Source organism: Sylvia atricapilla, chromosome 6 (assembly GCF_009819655.1).
Source record: "Sylvia atricapilla isolate bSylAtr1 chromosome 6, bSylAtr1.pri, whole genome shotgun sequence".
Taxonomy (NCBI): domain Eukaryota; kingdom Metazoa; phylum Chordata; class Aves; order Passeriformes; family Sylviidae; genus Sylvia; species Sylvia atricapilla.
Genome location: NC_089145.1, coordinates 13636698 through 13657934, shown reverse-complemented (window position 1 = coordinate 13657934; position 21237 = coordinate 13636698). Strand labels below are relative to the sequence as shown.

At 38.8% G+C, this 21237-nt stretch overlaps 1 protein-coding gene across 1 annotated transcript in view; it reads left to right on the top strand.

Annotated features, from left to right (window-relative positions):
* ABCC8 (ATP binding cassette subfamily C member 8) overlaps positions 1-21237 on the top strand; it is a 73580-nt gene that overhangs the window by 31895 nt on the left and 20448 nt on the right. The window contains exons 13-23 of the mRNA XM_066320837.1: positions 2744-2849; positions 3071-3181; positions 5094-5169; positions 5260-5365; positions 9652-9687; positions 11174-11209; positions 14431-14529; positions 15308-15392; positions 16039-16119; positions 18198-18335; positions 20704-20829. Coding sequence (XP_066176934.1) covers positions 2744-2849; positions 3071-3181; positions 5094-5169; positions 5260-5365; positions 9652-9687; positions 11174-11209; positions 14431-14529; positions 15308-15392; positions 16039-16119; positions 18198-18335; positions 20704-20829 — 1000 coding nt within the window. The remainder of the gene's footprint in view (positions 1-2743; positions 2850-3070; positions 3182-5093; positions 5170-5259; positions 5366-9651; positions 9688-11173; positions 11210-14430; positions 14530-15307; positions 15393-16038; positions 16120-18197; positions 18336-20703; positions 20830-21237) is intronic.

Below are 21237 nucleotides of genomic sequence, written 5' to 3'. Positions count from 1 at the left end.
TTTCTAGCAAGTGTGCAAAGACAGCTTCTCCTGGAATGACAGAAAGGGACTAAATGGAGCAGAAGATGATCCAGCAGTGAAACCAGCATGTAGAGGATAGTAAGAGAGCATTACTGGCTTTGCTTCTCAGGCACTTCACAAACCCTGCTCCATTAATACTGGCTGCAGTTTTTGGTGCCTGATGCTACATAGCAAGGACAATGATACTATCAATAACCTTGTCAGTATCTTAAATCATTACACACATACCCAGTTGCAAAGCATCCTCATGGATTGTCAGTGACACACTCAGAGCCACTGAGTGATTGACAGATTTAAAGCTTCTGTTCCATGTAGGACTCCTGAAGATTTTCCAAGTTATGGGCTTGAGTGTCTGCTTCTGAGAGGGGCAACTGTTCAAAGTCTTTAGGAAGGCGTCAAATTCTGATGCCTCTTTGTATAGTGGGGGTGCTTTGGGTTTGTTTTCTTTTTTAATATGGAGTGTTTCTTCCACTGAAAAGTAAAACTGCAGAGCCAACTGATGGATTTCTTCAGTGTGAGTGTTCAGGAACAAAGGGTGCAGTGTACCATTTTCAATCAGCAAAGGTAAAGCAGCAAGAGTGGCATTATGTCTCTTACTGGGTTTAATATCAAACCATCTTTCCAGTCAGCTATGCAAATAACTGTGTTTTAATCAATATGTCCTTTCTGTGGCTTAAAAATAAGTTCCCCTGTGGAGATATTGGAATACCAGAATTGCACTGTCAGCAAGAGCTCTGCAGAGAACGTCCTTTTTCTGTTCTTTAAGAGTTTAGAACAGTCTGGCATCCTGAAATAAGAGCTGCTGCCTCTAACACAAGAATTTCTCACAGTTCTACTGTGTTTCTTCAGTAATTGCCTCAGGAGCAGTAGTTCCAGAATTATGCAGAGCATTGGGCAGGGATTTGCAGAGAGTACAGACACCTGGATACACAACTAGAGAATAAAATCCGATTGTTGGATGGCTTAATAGAGACATACTCTTGTTGGGATATGCCTTGTCTGAGAATGTTTGCTATCTTCACTTCCTACCCCTCTAGACCCTGGAGCAGATACATGGGAGACTTCTCTGCCTGCTCCTTCTATCTTCAGAGCAATTTCTCAAATATCAGTGTCATTTTCATGCAGAGAATACAGGTGCAGCTGTATATCAAGTCCATTTAGGCAGCATCTAAACCATCATTTGGTTTAAAGACTTTTGAAATGTTCTTGTCAATGTTTGGTTCACTGAACAAAAAGGGTAAGATTTCTAGCCTTGTTTTCCAGAGCTTTGTGAAAATAGATATTAATATCTCTACCAGTGGAGCTTCTAATCACTTCCTTTGAGATAAAAGACCTTCCCATTAAGAAATTCTGATCAGAAATTAATCTCAAAATTAATTATTATTCCTTTTATGCTATCCTAAATAGTTATTCTTGCCCCTTTTTGTTGTTTAGATTGTAGAACCTGCTCTAGCTAAATTCCCTCCACTGAATCCAGCAAGAGACCCACTGATCTCAGTCCTCAGCTGCCACTAGCAATCAGGCAGGTTGACAGAAAAACTCTAGAACCAGTGCTCTCCTAGGGAGTGCCTGGGTGACTTTGATCTCTGCTTGTTGGACAAGTGTTGGCTGTGCAGGGAGTCTGCCTCAGGCAGTGCTGTAATGTCTGGATCCGACAATGTTTTGGCAGCAGTGGGGGCTCTCACAAGCTTCTTAGAAGAAATTAAGTCTCCTCCTAAAGAAGAAACCCCTGGTAGTGAAATGCAAAATAAGTCTTGGCAGGTTTATTCTTATTTTACAAGATTGACATCCTAACAGATGACCACGTATCACAATACTTCAGTGGCATTGTTTTTCCTTTCTCCCCAGTTAGCCTAAGGCTAAACATTTAAATCAATTTTTTCAGCTCTTGTCCATAAATTTATTTTTAGGCCTTCTGGCACTTTATCATTTTGAAGACTGATAGTTAACTTATTTCCAGCTAATTGAGCTCCTTTGATGTTGAGTTCATGATTCAATCCAATTCTTTCACAAATTTAATTTGCTGTCCCTGTGAGTAGATTAGACATACATTTTATAAAGTCAGGTACAGAGATAAAATTGATGCCCTGATCTGTTAAATGTCTTAATAAAGGCACATTATCTCTTAGCTAATTAAATCTTGAAGCAGCTAGTGAAAATTTTATTCCTTCTTTGTTGCTGGTTGTCAGGATTCCTTTTATATCTCATCTCTTGAATAGTATTCTGTTAAGGTATATTCCTTTATCTGGTTACCTTATGCACATCATATTTCACCATAGGTGGTTGAATTTGGCTCAGGGTGTGCAGCTTGCTAAGATTGTTCAGTAGGACTGACTGGGCCACCATTTATCAGCATAAATGACACTAATTCTACTTGGGTGAGTGGCTTCAAAACAAGCCACTGTTGAAGCCCTTCTGTGTTCCACCAAATGCCTGAAAAAACCTTTGTGTGAGATCTCTCTGGTGGTGTCAGAAGAGACAAGACTTGAGGAACATCTGCACAGACTGTTAAAATATCACTTTTAATAGGCAACAAGACAGGTTTTGAAAGTTTGCTTGCACTAACTTCCCATTGAACATTTTCATACACCTGTAAAAAAAACAAAAACAAACTGTGCAGCAGACAGCAGCTGAAGTAGGGATGCTCTGTAATAAACATTGCAGTGAACAAAAGTTTTACTTCTAAGGTTGAAGTGTGACTGTGGGGTTTTTTCCCTTTCAGTGTGCAGAAATTGAGTGAATTCCTGTCAAGTGAAGAAATTGGAGAAGAGCATGATAAATCTTCAGAGCTAAGAAGTGCAGATAATCACAGCAAGTACCAAGCAGTGGTGAGTAAAGCTGTCTCACTGCCAGTGAAGTGACTGCAGTCATTTGTACCCAGAATAGATTTTTCACTTTTCCATTTCCTACTGATTATTTCTTGCAATTGCAAAACCCCTATTCTAATATCCTGAACTGTATCATTCCCACTATGGTTGCTACGGTTTAGGACATTTTGCTGATGCTGCCACTAATTAGTGCTTATTTCTGTCCTTCTGATTTTGCACAGCCACTCAAGGTTGTGAACCGCAAGAGGCCTGCCAGGGAGGACTGGAACAATTACACCTCTCACATGAGAAGACCCATTAACATCACAGAAGCAGATGATTTTTGTGTAAAGGTGATAAGAAGGTCACTCTAATAACACTTATATTAGCTCACTAATAGTCACTTTTGTACTCTGATGGCAGTTTCAAGCTCAAGAACAAGCGTTTGGTGTGAACTGTCAGACACCTGTGCACTTGTCAGATTAACCTCCACCTTTCTTGTATCTGTCCTCCTTTTTTAAGAATTTACTAATATCTAGGTTGTGATTAGTTGCAATTATTCCTCTAGATTTCACCCAGCCATTTTCTATTTCAAGTGTTCAAGTTATTAGCCCTGTTCTCAGGTCCAAAAATTTTAACTCAGCCTAGGTTGGAAGAAACCTCAAAACATCACCTGACCCAACCTTTTATGTATGCCAGACTCTTTCTTCCAGTTCCAGGGGCTGCATAGAATAATGGGATGAAGAAGATCAAGAAGAATTTGTTCTAGACATTGCCAAAATAATCTCATCATGGATCTTCCCTTCCTGTTTTGGAATTCCTAGTAGCCTTTCTCCAGATGAAATTGAAAACTAACTCCCAAAGATCTAACTTGTCTGAAGGAAAAAAAATTACAATTATCCATAGCACTTTGAATACTGATGCTCTTGGATTGCTGTGGAAATGGCCAGAAGTAATAAAAATACTGATGGTTGTTATAGTGATGAAGCTGTTTATTTAGGAAGTCTGCTATTACATTTGCATTTCCAGCAAAAGAGGATGAATAATTCAATTTCATGGAACTAGGACAACTGGTAATGCTTTCAGGTTTTTTTTTAGACATGCTGAATTGGTGCAGGATCCTTCTTGAACAGACTTCCAGGAAAATAAAAGGAATATTTGAAAGAGAGTTTTGGGGGCAGTGCTGGGTCAAAAGACTGCCTGGAGTGACAACAGAGGAGTTTGTCACAAAGGAGAGGCCAGTGCAGTAATCTCTGTAAGGCATGAACAGAAAGCCAGGCCTGGGGATAATCTTTGGCTCCATCTGCTGACACCATTGTCACCAGTGGCCCCTGGGTCAGGGAATTCGTGCAGGGAACTGGTTTTGACTGTCTGCAGCTTCTTGCCCAGGAAGGGGCATTAGTTGAGAGAGGATCCTCTGGCTCCCTTTGATAATCCAGAGGGAGGAACACCACACTTCTTTTGCTCAAGATAGGAGTATCATTTTGTCTCAAGGGTGTGATAAAAGTGTCCCCTTCCATTCTTCGTAGGTGAAAAATTGTACCTTGCATAGTTGAAAGGCTTTGAAGGCTTTAGTGGCTCTGGAAGAGGGTCCTGTATAAGTGTAGGCCTTTTAAAATTGTTTCCCATTCCTTGTTTCTCATCCATGGAAATCTTCATTTAAAGTCTGAACAGACTTTGTTTCCTTTACTTTTTTTCCTTTACTTTGTTTCCTTTTACTTTTTTTCAATGAAACAATTTCTGTATCTAGCAAAACCTAGATTATCTGAGAATCATGTCAGAAATAAAAAAAAATGCTGTAATGGGCAGCAACATCTAATTTCATGGAAGGTTCTGCAGGTCTGCTTGGAATTTGGGTGGTGTAATTGCTGTATAAGCTGCACTGTGTCTCAAGTGACATTCAGGGCTCTGCAGAGAGCAAACTGGGCATGTCAGTAATTTAATTGTGTTGTAATAATTTCACTTATTACATGTACCCACCTTACAAACAGCAGAACAAGAGAAACTCTTAATGAAAACTTTTCTTCTCCTCATGAATTCTTAGTAATTTTCTAATAGTGCTTGTTTGAGTTCAGAGATTTCTGCCCATCAAAGTGCAGTCCTTTGCAAAGTCAGTCACTTGAAGATCCATTTCCTGCATTAGGCAAAGGCTAACTCTGTTCCTGTGCTCAGTCTAATGAAAAAAGAAGTGTCTCTGATGTTGGGAAAAAAAAGTGAGCTCTAAAGCTGGGTTTCCCTTTATCTTTTCTCTCCCTCTTGGTATAGATCACAAATGGATTTTTCACTTGGACACCTGAAGGTCCTCCAGCATTGTCCAATATTGACATCCGCATCCCTCAAGGTACAAAATTACATCACAGGAACAGAATAAGATTATTTTCCATAATTATTTGGTAAATCATAATCTTATGTATACCTTCTACCCTCGCAGGTCAGCTAACAATGATTGTAGGGCAGGTGGGCTGTGGTAAGTCATCTCTCTTGCTGGCCATACTTGGTGAGATGCAGAAGATCTCTGGGAACATATCCTGGAGCAGGTAAGGGTATTTAATTTAAAATTCGAATTTAATTTAAAAATTCAGCTTGACTAGAGTAGTAGTGCAAAAGAAAAAAATGCCCAAAATCTCTCCTGGGAACCTGTGGAGTTGGAGATTTTCTACATACACAGTCAAGATAAAAACCATACTCTAAGATCAGAAAGAATCCCCAGCCAGGGTGAAACAAGCTGCCTATTCCATTCATAGAAATGGACAATCATTCTTGGGCATTCTGCATTTCAGCAACATAACCTGAGTGAAATTGTAACTAATTTGGAATTAGAATTGATGAGAGCTTGAGGTGTTGGGCAGCTACAGAATGGTGTTTGCACTTTCAGTCCTGAGCTCATGTCTTTGCATGGAGCTCTAAAGAGGGGCTGGCTCACCAGGAGCAGCAGTGCCTGGCTCAGATGTGGGCTCCATCCCAGCACCAGGCTAATGCCTGAGAATTTGAAGAGTGTCTTTCAAGTGGCAGTGACCTCAGAGTCATCCCCAATGTATCCTGCCTGATGTGGCAGGAGTGAGTCAGCCATATCCTTCCTCCTTTCCCGAGGGGACACAGCACCTGGACTCTGATAGCCACTTAGAGATTCCACTCGTGTGTAACTTTTGTATTGGCCTTGAAGGAAGGGAAAAAAATGATCCTGAGATCCAACAGCTTCTGTTGGGACTTGTTCTCTTGACCCTCAGGCAAGGTGACAGATGGTAAAATATATTGTAGCTCCTGTATGTGGTTTCCAGTAAATTCCTGCCATCTCTAATACACAGTTTGATCAGTGTGTGTGAACATTTTTGGCGTGTTTATTTCACAGTACCAGACCTCCTACCCATACAGACTGCACTTTGCTCTTTGGGCTATGATTATTTGTAGGTAAAACTCAACAAATTGCAGAAGAACCTAGAGAAACAATTAATTCTATTTCCAGCTGATTGGGAATGAAGGAAAACTAGGCTACCTATAAATCAAATCTACACACTCTTATGGACAGAGGGTCATTGTTACAAATGGATTCCGCAGCTATTTTGTGGAACAGTTCTCTACATTCCTTGAGTGTTTGTCAAGAGATGTGATTTTTATCCAGCCTTCATGTGTAAGCCAGTCACACTACTCAGAATTGCACGTGCTGTAATAACAACAGTACAAGAAAGGAAGGTAATCTGTTTTTTAGGTAGGGAAAATGAAACATAAGATGACTCTTTCAGCTAGTGAGGGAAACAAGGACAGAAGCCAAAGTTCCAGAATGTGGTGATCTATCCATGAGAATAGACTTCCCTAAGCAGAAAATCAGACAGTGGTGAGGAACCATACAGAATCCCTGCAGCCTTATTAGGTGAACTAATTTCATTTCAGCAAGGCTGTAATTTTTTACAGAGGACATAACATGATTAAGAAGTGTAATTTGAATGTCTGATGCTAAACTAAAACAGATGACATGATGTTTCTGATCAGAAACTGTGCTGTGTTTTTAAATAGCACTTGTTTAGAAGTATGTTCTTCACAAGAGTGGAAAGGTCAGAGCTGGTTTTCATGTCTTTTATATGTGCCAAAGTATCACAAGGTGAAATTCAGTTGTTATCACATTTGCTGCACTATCTGTCAGATATGTAGAAAGGGACTTGTGGCTGAAACAATCTGAGCACTGTAAGTGCTGGCTGCACTGGGACAGATTATGTGTTGTCTCATCTTTCAGAGCTGCTGCCATGTGCACTGTCTATTCAGAGTGATGGATGCAGCCAGTGTGGGCTGCCCACCTGTGTTGTAAAGCTATCAGATGAAAGCTCCCTTAATTTGATAAGCAAATACTAATGCCTGACTGGGAACATGCAACCTTATCCCAGGTTCAAGGAGAGTCGTCTTATCAAGTAATCATCAGAGCTCATAGCCTCAGCTCAGGCAATGAGAAGTGTCACCAAAATCACTTCAGTTCCTTGTTACAGCTCTTTCTTTGGGAATGCTTGGCTTCAGTCATTCGTGTTACAGAATGGACCTGAATTAGTTCATCCAAATTTCCTTCCCCTTCTCTTCCTCCAAGGTCATAGCTATGAAGATGAGGGATGTATCCTGCTGGCATGTTACTCAGTGCTCAGGAAATCTGGATGCTATTCCTGGCCCTTCCCTTGGTCTGATGGATAACAAGTCATTTCCCTACTCTTTGCCCCCATGCTTTAGGAATAAAACAGGATTAGCTGTGTATCATTTTTGCTTATTTCTTATAAAAATTATTTGTTTCAAACCCTTAAAAAGTATTGTAATTTATTCCTGGGCTAGGAGGGAGATAATCAGAAGTGAGACATGGCTCATTTGTGACATTTTTGTTGTTTGTGTTACTGTGTGTGTCCAGAAGATCCAGCTCAGACTAATGCCTCTTGTGCAAAGCAGCTGGAGACCATCTCAGTATAAATATTTTATAATATGGTTAGGGATTTAGCAAAAATAGAGGAATCATTATTTACATTCTGCGCAGGTGGTAAATGCTAATGATTTGGCCTGTTATTGAGTAAATAAATATAGTATATGCCATGCTAATTTCTTTTGGGCAATATCTCACTTTTAATAGACCAAATTCAAGTCTTGTTGGAGTAAATAATGCCAGAAAACTGACCTAATTGGGAAATAGTTTGCTCAAACATAATTATGTCTTTTGTTTTAAACAGGACATGCATTTTTGCATGTGAAACCTGAGTCCTTATAATGTGAAGGAAAATAAAGATTTAAGGTTGTTTACAGTAGGTTTTCATCTTAATGCGGAGTTGACTGTTTTCATCAAATTAAAAAAAAAATAAAGTTGTCTTTATGCCTACAAAGTAACTTGGTTTTTAAAAATACATGTTTACTGGAGTTTTTCAGAAACATCCAAGTACTTAATTTTATTCAAGTGGGAAATCAAAATCTGAAGGCTTGAAAATCTCAGTAGCTCATCGTTGCATCGTTAGACATCTAAAATACCTTGACAAATTAGACCTAGACCTCATTATCAACCATATGTTCCTTTGGCATTTCAGCACTAGTAGGAGATCAAGGCATCCTAATTGCCAAGACTATGCAGGAAAAGGGGGAAAGAAGGGATAGAATAAGTGGGGAAAAGTGGGTTGGGAAGTTTGAGCTAAAACTCCAAATGGAGAATAATTGTTTTTGTACTACAGGAACAGCAGCAGAAACAGAGATCAGGGAATTGATGCACAATTGGTTCAGAGTCTTTGTGTTGTTCATGGAAGGGCTGGAAAAGGTATTTCGTATTTCAGCCTACCACTGGTTCCTGTAAAGAATGTGTTTCTAGTTGGTAATATGCAACAGGCTTTGGGTTTTTGGAGAATGGGCCACTGAGTTCCCATGGTCACTTAAGACTAGTGGAGTGTGAGTTTACTGTGGAAAAGCTTTGTTCAGTACAGAGACTTTTGGACTAGAGGTACTGGTGGTTGGCTGGTGCGCTCAAATTGTACAGTAAGTTTGATTTAGATGTGGTCATTGCTTATGCATAAACTTTATGGAAGTCTCTCAAACCAACCTTTAATCTGCAGGTATAATGTTCGCTCCTGGGTATTTATAAGCAAGTTGTGTTGGCACAAAGTTAATGAGACTGTCCTCTTTAAAGCATAAAAGACTTTGTTCTTCCTTGATTTTGTTTATATCATTTGACACACAAATTTTTCACTCTTTTGAATGGAACTGAATTTAGCATCAGTAATAAGTATGCCCAGTCATCCTGTCAAAACAACTCTGAACGTCTTTGAACACGTTCAAAAATAGCAAAACCAAAACCTGTCTGTCCTTTGGACCTGCCTACATTTACACAAGCACATCACCCCAGTGATAGGGCTGACACAGAACACAGTATGTGGCAGCTGAATGTGAGATTTGTGGTTCACATGAACCCATTATATGCTGTAAAGGTGCAGTTACTGTCATGGGGAAAAAGAAAAAAGCAAACTCAACCCCAGTATCATGAATTATCATTTTGTTTTCCCAGAAAATGAACTTTTTATAATGGAACTGAATTCTTGTCACAGAAGGACTTCTCAGTTCTGCTAGCACCTCCAGGACAGGGTGGAGGTGATTTTATTTGTTGAGTCAAATTAATGTTTATAAGGTAAAAAAGGGTCACCAAGTCTTTTTGCCTGATGAAATCAAGTCAGTTGGTGTGGAGGGAACAGATGCTGCACTGCAGCCCTGTGATAAGTGATGTTTGCAGCCTGTGCACTAAGTGGAATTTAATAGTTTTTCTTTCTGGGGCAGATTGCTTGTGCTCACTTAAGTAAACAGTCTTTGCTTTCTATTTGTGATGCAGCTGCACTTCTGACAGTGAGACGGGGGAAGATTTCAGGTATGGTATTCTATGCAATTACTGGTTTTCCTGCTAAATCGATTGCAGTAAAAAACCCCAAAGGTTTCTAAAATCTGTGCTGAAGATATAGAGTCAGTATTCTGAAAATCTGTGAAATGTTAACTGCATTATCTCAGGATACAATTTTTGAAGCCACTTAAGCAAGTTATGAAAAGTTGGATTTCTGTTATGAAAGCGTTGCTATTTGGAGATTTTAAAAATGGCGTACTAATATGTCTTTGAAAATCTTTCTTTAAAGATCTGAACCAGATTATTCTGCACTTTGAACAATGGTATCAAGTATTTAAAAGTCTCATTTATTAAACCAAATTCTCCCCATTACCCTTCTCTTCATCTTTTCACATCCTGTCAGAAGTTTGTTTTCTCACCTGCCATTCTTCAGGCATGCACAGAGAAGTGTGGGGAGTAAGACATTAGTCCATCTGTTGGCACAGAAATTATTTTTACCTGATTAACCTAGCCCAACTAGGATTTTGGGAATATCTACCAAATTAAGTAAGAACAAAGCTTTCTGACTTTGGGGCGCTAACCTCCAGAATACTAAATCTTGTAAAAGAGATGATCCTGTTCCTGCCAGACTCAGTGAGAAGTTATTGAAATCAGCAGTGTCATGGCCTCCCTTTCCTTGACTTAGGCTAAATAGTGTGGCTTTTACTGACTAGAATATTTTCTTGGTTCTGTGATTCTCCAGCTATTCCCCTGCCTTTTCTTTAGCTTTGCCAGCTTCTTCTCTCCCATTTACTTTATTTCTCAGACTTGTCAGACTGAGTCGTGCAAAACTGCTGCCCCCATATGTGTGTAGTATTAGAGGAACTTTCATGTACCTCGTGTCTAAGCCTCATGGTAAAGGATACTTTGAAATCTTTCAGTCCTTTTTGTGTTCAGAGAGACTGAAAAATCTGGGCCAAGCTTGAAGGGAAACCACTTGAATCCATTAAGATACAAGAGAAGTATGATCAGAATTAGACACTCTCATGTTTGAAACTGTTATGGAAATGGATGGCAAAGGTAACATGCACAACAGTATGGCAAAAGTATTAAAAAGTAGGAAAGAATGTTAGACTGGATGAAACAATTACCTACATTATCATATGTTCTGGGAATCCTAGTTGCTTAAGTGCTGTAAGAATACCTGTGGTGGTTCTGTCACACTAACATCCTGTAGAACATTCTTGGTGTTCTCTGAAGAATATTTTGGGTCAAAGTCTTTTGAGGTCTTGAACATTTACTTGTAGGTGTTGAAGGCTTTCTGCAAGGCTGTTCAGCACTTCACCAAACTGAAACTTTACTCTTTTTAGGTCAGTATCAAGTAGCAGAGAACTTTAGCATAAAAAGAGCTTTATTTCTGTAATGAAGTATTTTTGCCGTATTTTTAATTATAGCATAGTGATATTACTTTGTGGTGTTATTTGCACTGTCTGAAATAATTTAATGTTCTTAAAACCCTTATGCTTGTTTTCTACAGCCCAGAGAAAGAATCTCCTGTTGACATGGAATTCAGGTACAACATTTTAAAAATAATGGGAAGCTCCAGAGGTCCCTTCCAACCTCAGCCATTCTGTGACTCTGTGAACGTTTCGAATAAAAACACAAGCAGGTGACCCTTGAAGTTTAATAATGGCAGAAAGATTTCTTCCTGAATGCTCAGGAGTGGAATTGCATTGGAGCAATACCAAAATGCTCCCATACTTTACATCAGGCTGAAAATACAAGAAGCATATTTTTTGCATAAGCAGAGATAATACAGAACAGTACACATTTCTCTCATTTCTGGAGAACATTTGAATTTGAATTGACTGATAGTAGAAGTTAATGAATTGTGCAAAGTAATCAAGATAAAATTGTAGTCAGCAATCCCAAAACACCCAGGAAAGGCTTTGCAATATATTATTTCCTCTATCATCATAATTCTAACTCCACTGCATTTTAAGTGCATCTGTTTTCTTTTAAAAATTGCCAATATCCCAAATTTCATAGGTTTATTAGGGCACTTAAATTAATGTATGAATGTCTCATTACTAGTTGTGTTTGATCTTGAAGATCTACTGTGCCTCTTGGACTTGAAATGTGAAAGTAGAGATAGATTAATAATTTTAAACAAACAGTCTTCACAACAGAATGACTGAAAGAGTAAGGTTGAAGGGACCACAGGAGGTCATCTGGTCCAGCCTCCCTGCTCAAGGAGACCGTCCCAGAGCACATGGCACAGGATTATGTCCAGATGGTCCTTGAGTGCCTCCACTGAGGGAGACTCCACAACTTCTCTGGGCAATCTGTTCCAGTGCTCAGTCACCCACACTGTAAAGTAGTAAATGTTGTTCCTTTTGACTGTGTTGTTTCTGATGAATTAATCTGATTCATAATTAGTAAACAGGCTTCATTCTATATTAGACAAAGCTCATAGTCTCCAGGGAGCTCAGGGAAGGTTTTCCTTATTTATTGCAAGCCTGAATTCTTCTGTCTGCATCTCTGTGATAAATAAGAGGCAGTGGTTAGTCTGTTGTGTTATCAGAGGGGAAAAACACACTCCAAGGCTGAAAACACATGGTTATTTATGCAGTCTGGGGACAGGAAGCCATCACTTCCACTTGCAGAATAATCTCTTGAAAGCCTTTGTCTCCTAAGCCATTGGTTTGCATTCAGTCCTAAAACTGTGAAACCTTCTGTATGTTCAAGGCTGACTTTCAGAGCAAGTCTTGCACACTCCATTGCAGCATATTTTGTTCTCTGGGTTTTCAGCCATGTGCTTCTCACAGTTTCAGTAACAATTGTTTGATTGTCTCTTTACTGTAAGCAACACTGTGGACATGCAGTAGATTTCATATATTTGAAAAAGAAGCTTGCAAGCACTTGCAGGCTTTTTGTTTATCCAAATACGATCGGCCTGATATACCATCCTAGTGTCAATTTGCAATTAGAATTAATTTAGAGGAACTTACTAAATCCTCAGACCATAATCAGTTTTGGCAAGCTCATTGCCTATTGCCAAGTTCCTTGCAGTAATGTATTCTCACTGATGTCCTAAAAGCAGAATGTAATCCAAATTTGAGTGGTATTTCCAGACATTGTGCTGGTTCTCAGCATGGAATGCATCACACTGGCAGGGCCCATATCTTTACTCAACCAAAGAGCACTTTCTGCAAAAGCTGTAAAAGCTTTTTCCTCAAGGGTTTGCTGCTGTTTTTCAAAAACGAAATTAGCAGTAACTTTTTCATCACATTGCGAATTAAGAGCTGCAAAGTCACAGTTTCAAGCAGGTAAAAGAGGGGAAGGGAATACATCTTCATCTTGGAATGCTCAGAGCAATATTTTCTCAATTATTGGGATGAAAATTTCATACTAATTGAAAAAATGCTTCTCTCTTGAGGCAGATCTGAATGCTCTTTGAATTAGATTTTGGGGCTGCAGGCTGAGCTGCCTAGGGGATATTTTCTGTCTTTTTTTTTTTCCTTTTGTTTAGCTATTTCTGTTTCATTTTCCAGCAAAGAAAATCTATAAAGCATAATTAAATTCTAGTGAAATATCATAAATTTCAACTTCGAATCGTGTTAGCAGAATAGTGGAATTGTATGTTCTTTCGGGTCATCAACAAAAATTGAATCCTATCTTGGTTTTCAAACAAGATTGGTAAAAGCCTGAAGAAAATGAGTAGGGCAAGTGACCTTAACTTATAAAGAGAAATAAAATGTACTTTGCCAAGTCATGGTTTGAATTGCTTTCAGGTGCAACTAGAAACAGGCTGCCATAATGGCTATCTAGCAGGCAAAGGCCACGTTTGGGTGAGAGGTCCTATCTTTTTATTGGATTAGCTGATAGAGCTAGGAAGAAAACAGATATGCTTTTAGGCATATGATCCCTCTTTTGGCCCTTTTCTCTAGAAAGGTTGGTATGCCAGTGAGTTTTCCAACAGTATTAGTTGCTCTGATAAAAGATGTTGCCTTTCTCCCAGCTCTGCCTTACTGGGATGCTTAATGCACCACAGACAACAAAAGCACAAATTCTCTAGCAGACAGATACTTCCCTTTTTAAATAGTAATAATAATAATAGTTTCTGTGAAATAATGTGTGCATGGTAAGATCCTGTTGACTGTACCTGGTAAATTGTCCCTTCTGATGCAACATTATGAGGGCCATTTCAGTGGGCAAAATTCAGCAATTTTTTTTTTTTTGTCTGTGTTCTTTCCTTGCCTTTATAGGCATGGGAATTACTTACTCATTTACTTTCTAACTCTACTTCTCTTGGAATGGGGGAAAAGCAGCAGAGAGAATTGCCTTTGTGCATGTGTGGAGCTGTTTGGATATTTTTCAAATATTTTCTCTTTTTAGAATGTCCCTCCTGAAATGTCTTGTCTAACTAGTGATCTGCTACGCATTTAATATTTTTTTATTAATCTATCCAAACTGGGATTCAGTCTTTGGTAATTTTCCTCCTGCCAGCCACTCTGCTCAAGAGGCAGCTTTATTGAGCTAGACTCTCCAAACCTCACCTCACAGTAGGAGAAGAGGGAACAAAGTGAAATTCGGCTGGGTAAACAATTTCAGTATTCTGTTGGAAATTTATCATCTTATGTATTTCCTTGATGGAAAAGTTATTGATTGTCTGAAAGAAAAGAAACCATTTTTGAAGACTAATTATTAGTTTCTTCATTTACAAGAAAATGGTTTCCAAAAGCAGCAATTGCACTGGTAAGGAGGAAACTCTTGTGTTGTTTCTTTTCCCAGGAAAAGAGGTGCAGTAGCTTATGCATCCCAGAAGCCTTGGCTGCTCAATGCCACAGTGGAAGAGAATATCACATTTGAAAGCTCTTTTAACAAACAGAGGTAACAGGTTCCAGCACTGTTGTGTTTTGCTCCCCTTTTTCATAAATATTTGGGTTGTGTGGGTCCCCATCTCCCTGTAGGAACAAACCTACTGCACCTGAATCTGACAATCTTCCCCTTTGACTGTGTTTTTCCTGAGTGACAAAAGGGATGAGGTTTGTCTCACTTGAACTCAAGTGTACAAATGTTTCCATTTCCAAGGGCCATGTTTGTTTAGCCTGCAGCGTTCTCTCACCTGATTAACTAGTTTGCCTCTCCTGGAAGGACATCACCTGTTTGGGAATGGAAATATCGTTTGTAAAGAATTAGTGAGCTGCCTTTTTATTCAGTATAAATGCTCACCAGACGTAAAATATTCAGAAATCAATTGCTGGTATTCCATTTCCTCACCCTTAAAAGAAGAGGTTGATAATGTATTTTAATCCTACAGTCATTTTTTTCTGTCATCCTTGGATATTGAAACAAGAAACAAAGGCCCTGGGTGTGAAAAACAACAGCTAAAAATAGCAATATACCTTGGAAGAAGTTACTTTTTTTCCCTAGGTTTAACTATTTAATGTTTTTATTTAGGAAGCTGAACTAAGATCCTTTTTCTTAGCTGAAATATTACCTACTTGCCTGTGATTGAAAGAGATCCCATTAGAACAATTAGTGGCTAACAAATATGTTTTCCACTGTGTGATTTTTTCCAGCTGGTTAATTTTTGTTCCTCTGCAGGTAGGAAATGTGCTTCTCCAGCAGTATCTGTGTGGATTTTGTTGCCTTTTTGTTTCCACAGGTACAAAGCAGTAATTGATGCTTGTTCCCTCCAGCCTGATATTGACATTCTGCCTCATGGAGACCAAACCCAGATTGGAGAGAGGGTCAGTAAACAGCTACAGGCTTCTATTTTTGGTTTAAATATATAGAGGGGGGTTTATTATTTTGTTGGTTCTTAAAATCTTACAGGTTATTTGGCAACAAAGGTAATCCTTTAGTTAAGTGTATGTTTGGGTCATTAGTCTGAAAGCTCATTGCTCAGTGAACATGGAAACACTGTCATTTATGTGAGGTGCAATGATTTAAATGTGCTGCTATCAGAATGTTTGACTATTCTGCAGCTGCTATTGCAGATATTCCAACTTAACAGGATATTTTTTGGTTTCTTTAGAAGTAGCCGAAAAATAAATAATAATACATAGATTTTTTTTTAGAGCCCTTTGATTTACAGAAGGGCAGGTGTTTAATCAATGACTTTATCACATATGGGAAGATTAAAGAGTGATGAGAAAGGAAACAGAGGTCATAGATTTGTAAACAATTTACTCCAGCATATACTGGTACTGGCAAAAACAAAAGAACCACTAAAACACCACAAGGATACATTACAGGCCCACACTTGGGAAAAATTTCTCACATTTCTCTGCCGAGAAAAATCTTCTGTAGATAATCCAGTCAGAATAAGGAATATGAATATTCAGTTGGTGTTTTCTTTAACTGTCTGATTGTTTGTCTCCTGCCTGTCTCCAGGGCATTAATCTGTCTGGAGGGCAGCGCCAGCGGATCAGCGTGGCACGAGCACTGTACCAGCAGACAAATGTTGTGTTCCTGGTGAGTAGGTGCCCTTCTGTTTATGCTCCATGCAGAAGCACGAGCTGCTTCTTCATTTAGAGTATTTCATGGGTCACATGCTGAACATCGTGTTTCACTGAGCCAAGCCAAATGTACACTGTGTGTTTTATATCTCTTGTAGCTAGCCTGCAGGTAGCAAGTGTTTTGTTCCTGCTGCAGACAGACAGATAGGTATTGCACATGGAAATGCTGATGCTTGTCCTCTCAGTATGTTGAAAATTCAAATTGCTTCAATAAAAGCGATTTGACCCTTGCTTTTGTCTTTGGGTCTTAGAAATGTAGTAGTTTCAACTGTATTCGTGAAGTTCCTAAGCTGTCTCAGGCCTAAAATTAATGTTGTCTCATGTCTGGGATGTTTCCTTTCTGCAACAAACTAAGCTGCTTTTGCACCCTGAACTGCCAGTTGTATATCCTGTTGCAGCTTCAGCTATGGAAAAAGTGACAGCAGTTTCTAACAGCTTCACAGGTGGGAAAACAGATGCATCCTACACACTCAGTTGTAGTGATCTTGCTGGCTTTCCAGTTAGGACTTCTTCACTTCAGTTTTCTAGAAGGTTTGAATCCAGCTGTTATGACAGTGAGACATAAATCACATAAGGTTAAAAAAGCTGTGTGCATTAGATGTAATCCCTAAAAGAAAGGGAGGCTGTTTAGACCTTTCACTGTAATTAGGCTGATGAATCTGTGCTTGCTTCATGTGTAAGGCATTTCCAGGCAAAGATCAGAGTGCAGGAGAGCAGGAAGCAGTTGGGTCAGGTGCTGCAAATCAGCAGATCCACTATTGGTCTGTAACTTGGTTTTTCCCTTTTTGTCCTTCTGTGAAGAACACTCAATAACCTCCTAATAGCAGCAGATTATCTTAGGGCTTGACAATGGAAATACACCTACAAATAAACTTTATTTCCAGTATTAATATTTAGAAAATAATCGGGAATCCTATATGTTAGTATTAGCAAACACTCAGCTCTTTTAAGGCTGGCTTGGTAAATAAATACTTATGAAACTTCACTCTCACAAGTATAAATGTTATATAGCTGATGTTTAGGTCTGTGCCAGGTCAGAAGAGTGCAGCAGCAGAGCTGACATCCTTGCTCAGAAAGCACAGTGCACAACACAGTTGCACACAAGCTTTTGAGAGAAAATTCTGGATCATGAAGTTACTGTGTTTCAAAAGCACATTTTAGGTGCTTTACGTTGTGATGCTCTGGTTTGTTAGTATCAAAGTTGTCATACTTACCTTACCATTGATTTCAGATATTTTTGATTTTTAATGAAGCCTGGGTTTAGTGTAATATTATAGGATGAATCCTACAGCCAGTATAGGTATTGCAAGCAGGAAAATCAAATCACAAGGTTTGTCATTCTATATTAACAGGATTAGGTAAACAAGTTTCCCAAAAGATGGTACAGATTAATTTATGCCTGAATGAATTGCATATAATTGATTAATTCAATAAGGTAATGTAGGTCTCAAATCAAACATCTGAGCTGAGTCAGCAAAACAATCGATATTGTCTTCTTTTGTGATTTTTTTGTGATTCTTTGTTAGTATTGATTTATGAACAAAAAAACCCCAAAACCAGCCAACCACACAAAAAAACCCAAACTAACTAAAAAAAGAACAAAAAATTCACCCAAAAACAAAACAAAAACTGAAGGCAGTGATGTTCAAGGGAAACAGGAATGTTTGTTGTCCCTATCGCTGGAGCAGTAATGCGATATCTGCCCCAGACCCCCACTGGGACTTTGTCTGGAGCCTGACAGAAGCTATGTTCTGTAGCTGTGTGGGCCATGAACACATCTGGGGAGAGGAGCAGGTCCCAGAAAACCCCACAGAATTGTAGAATTGACATAGCTGGCACTACTCAGTGATCTGTGCAAAAACACAGTGCAAGGTTTGGTGTTCTGTGAATCAAGGAAACCATTACTCAGCATAGTTTTGATCTAATGGCCTCTTCCGTGTGGATCTACCTGTGTTTGCTGGTATTAAAACCTCTCAGTTTCCTTGGATCCCATACGTTGTGGCTCCAACAGCTGACCCCTTATCATCATGACAGGATGATCCTTTCTCTGCCCTGGATATCCACCTGAGTGACCATCTGATGCAAGAAGGGATCCTGAAAATGCTGCGGGAGGACAAGCGGACCATTGTGCTGGTGACTCACAAGCTGCAGTACTTGCCCCATGCTGACTGGGTAAGGAACCTCCTCTCATTCTTTCTCTGAGGAGGCAACAACATGGCAGGGACATGTCTTGCTGCAAACAGTGCTTTCACTTCATCTCTCCACCAAGTAGTTCAGTGAGAAAATATCTATTAAAGATCTTTTGAAAATCAGCCAGTTAGGGGAGCCAAAATTTTGAGATTCCCATGTTGGAACACCTAAAGAGATTGGATTTTTGTTGAGCTGCCACTTAATACTCTTATGAAAGCAGGTTACATTTAAAATATATCGAGTATCCCGAAACATCAGTTATACTGGAAAATTTTGGCTCATTTTTTAAATCTCGAAACAATGAAATGTTTGAGTAACACCTTTGCCTCTGCTGGGATGTTACTAGGAATTTGTGCTATTCAAGCAAAAGGTTCATTTTTTTTGCAAGGTGGATATTGAGAGGTATGGAAACATAAGGGAAAACCCAGTATTTCCTTGTGGTTAGTACTAGTATGTAATGTGTTAAGAACATCTTTGTCCTTTGTGCGTGGGCAAGATTTTAAGAAATTTGTAGTGTTTGGTTGTTCTGTTAGGTTTCTTTTTTGTATCTTCTACTTTAAAGGGAAAAAAAATGGAGCTGTGCTTTCTATAACAGTTTGTAATTGGAAATGTCAGAGATGAAGAGGGACTTTTTGGGGGATTGGGTTTTTTTTTTCCTTTTTTAATTCATTGGTTTCCACTGGCCTTGCACTTATTCCTGCAGTTTTCCTGCCTCCCAGGTCTCCTTGCCCATGGTGATTGATGACTGCAGTTATATCACCTAGCAGGACTTCTCTCTTTCACATCTTGCACAGGCTATAGCAGCAGTTTCCTGGTCTCAAGAAATAATCGTATTGCAGCTGCTTCCTGAGCTTCGTATTGGCTTAGTATAAAGTTGTATATAGACATTCATCTTGTTCTGATCAGGTTTTTGGTGGGCAGCTTTTTTTATTTATGGTCTCTGCTGTGACCTTGTCCTTGGGTTGTTTGCGTTTAGAGTTACCACTGTTCTCAACACAGACTTGGTTTTCAAATTAGTGTCTCTTGAGATACAGGAATTTTCTGCCTTCTTCCTTTCCCTATGAGATCTATCTTAACTTCTTTTTTACTGTTACGTATCTAATTTTTTTTTTAAGTATCTACAGCTATAGCCTTTCATCAGTGTAATTGTTTTAATTTTCTCTGACAATGTAAGATACATTTCTAGATGTTGATGTTTTAGGAAATGTTGTATGAAAATTGCTTTTTTTTATCTTCTAGATGTATAATTTTTTATGGAATATACTGTTGCAAACAGTAGCGCAGGAAGAATTTGTATGAACTTTATAATAAAAAATATTTATTACAAAATAGTTCATGCTTTTTCCCTAAATGTAGGTTTCATTAATTCTTACCAATTCTTACCCAGTGGAGTGAAGAGGGCTTGTTTATTTTATTAAAAAATCTTAAATAAAAATATAGTCTGAAGTATATGTCATGGTCCCCCTAAATCTTTTTAACAAAACTCTCAGAAGAATTCAAGCTCCATCCCAGTTGCAGGTTTCATGGATAAATTGATCACAAAAAGATCCTTGTTTTCTTTATTTTTACCTTCTCTCTGTGTAAATTCTTAGCAATAAATGAAATAGTTTATTTCCCCACTCCCTGCCCTTGGAAATTTGAGTTTCCAGGGAGAGAGAAGAATAAATAGTGCAGCAACTCTTCTGTAATGATAGGGGTTTGCAATCTGCGTGCCTCGTTTTCCAGTTGCCCCTGTCTGATCTGGAGTGGTGGTAGTTACATTATGTGTATAACACAGTTACACTGACACAAACCTGTAAACTGCTCCCTGCACACTATGTCTTGAAAATATATTTTTCTTTTCCAAACTGTGTCCACTATTTATGCTTTTAAAGCTTTAGGGATTCAAATTCCCTAGCTTTTTCCTTATCAGTCCATGGTATCAGAGAAGGAGCCAGCATGCTCATATCTAATTGCCTGAATGAGGGCAAAACCTCCTGCACTCAGTGTCTTGCTAAAAGCCTTTTCCTTTTAGGTGGTAAGAGAACTCTAAAATCTTCTCTTGCTAATGTCTTGTATTTAGGAAGAGTAGTGTGCCCCCCTGTCTGCTCACAGGGATCCCTTTCTTCTTTCTTAAAAGCAGCCTTTTCTGAAAACATGGAGTGCAGGAAGTTTCTGAGGTTTCAGCATCTTGAATGAAGGAGATAGAGTCAAGGGATAATGTCACTGTCTGTTTTGAGGACGGATTTATTTGTGAAAATATTATTTATTGAAGAAAAGAGAAAATCCTGTCAAAGCACAGCAGTGTAGCTTTAAAATAAATAGACATGCCCAGCTATTAATCTCACTGTATGTGTTTCTGACTTTTTAGATTATTGCGATGAAAGATGGTAACATCCAGAGAGAAGGAACGCTCAAGGACATTCAGAAATCAGAGACTGAGCTCTTTGAACACTGGAAGACATTGATGAATCGACAAGACCAAGAGCTTGAGAAGGTATTTGATGGGCAGGGCAATCAATATACACAAGAAAATATCTTGTCTTTTTTTGCCTTAGTTTGAAAAATTTAACAGGAATTGACATGCTGTGTGGGATGTCTAACTTAATATGAACATAGTATTAGTGTTACCATTGTTATTTATGTCTTAAGATAAATTTCTTCATCTGGATATCTCATATTTCCTTGATACTGTTCTAATCTATTTAGGAAACCCTATCAAAACATTGTCACCTAAGGAATATAAATATGGCCCTTTTAGAAAAACCTTTGCTAATACTGACAACTGGTTTTATAGATATTCCTGAATTTACTTATTGCTTGGGTGGAAACTTTTCAGGTTATGCCTATATGAAGCTCCTTAAATGATAAATATGTTTTGTCTTTCATACTTACGATGCAAGAA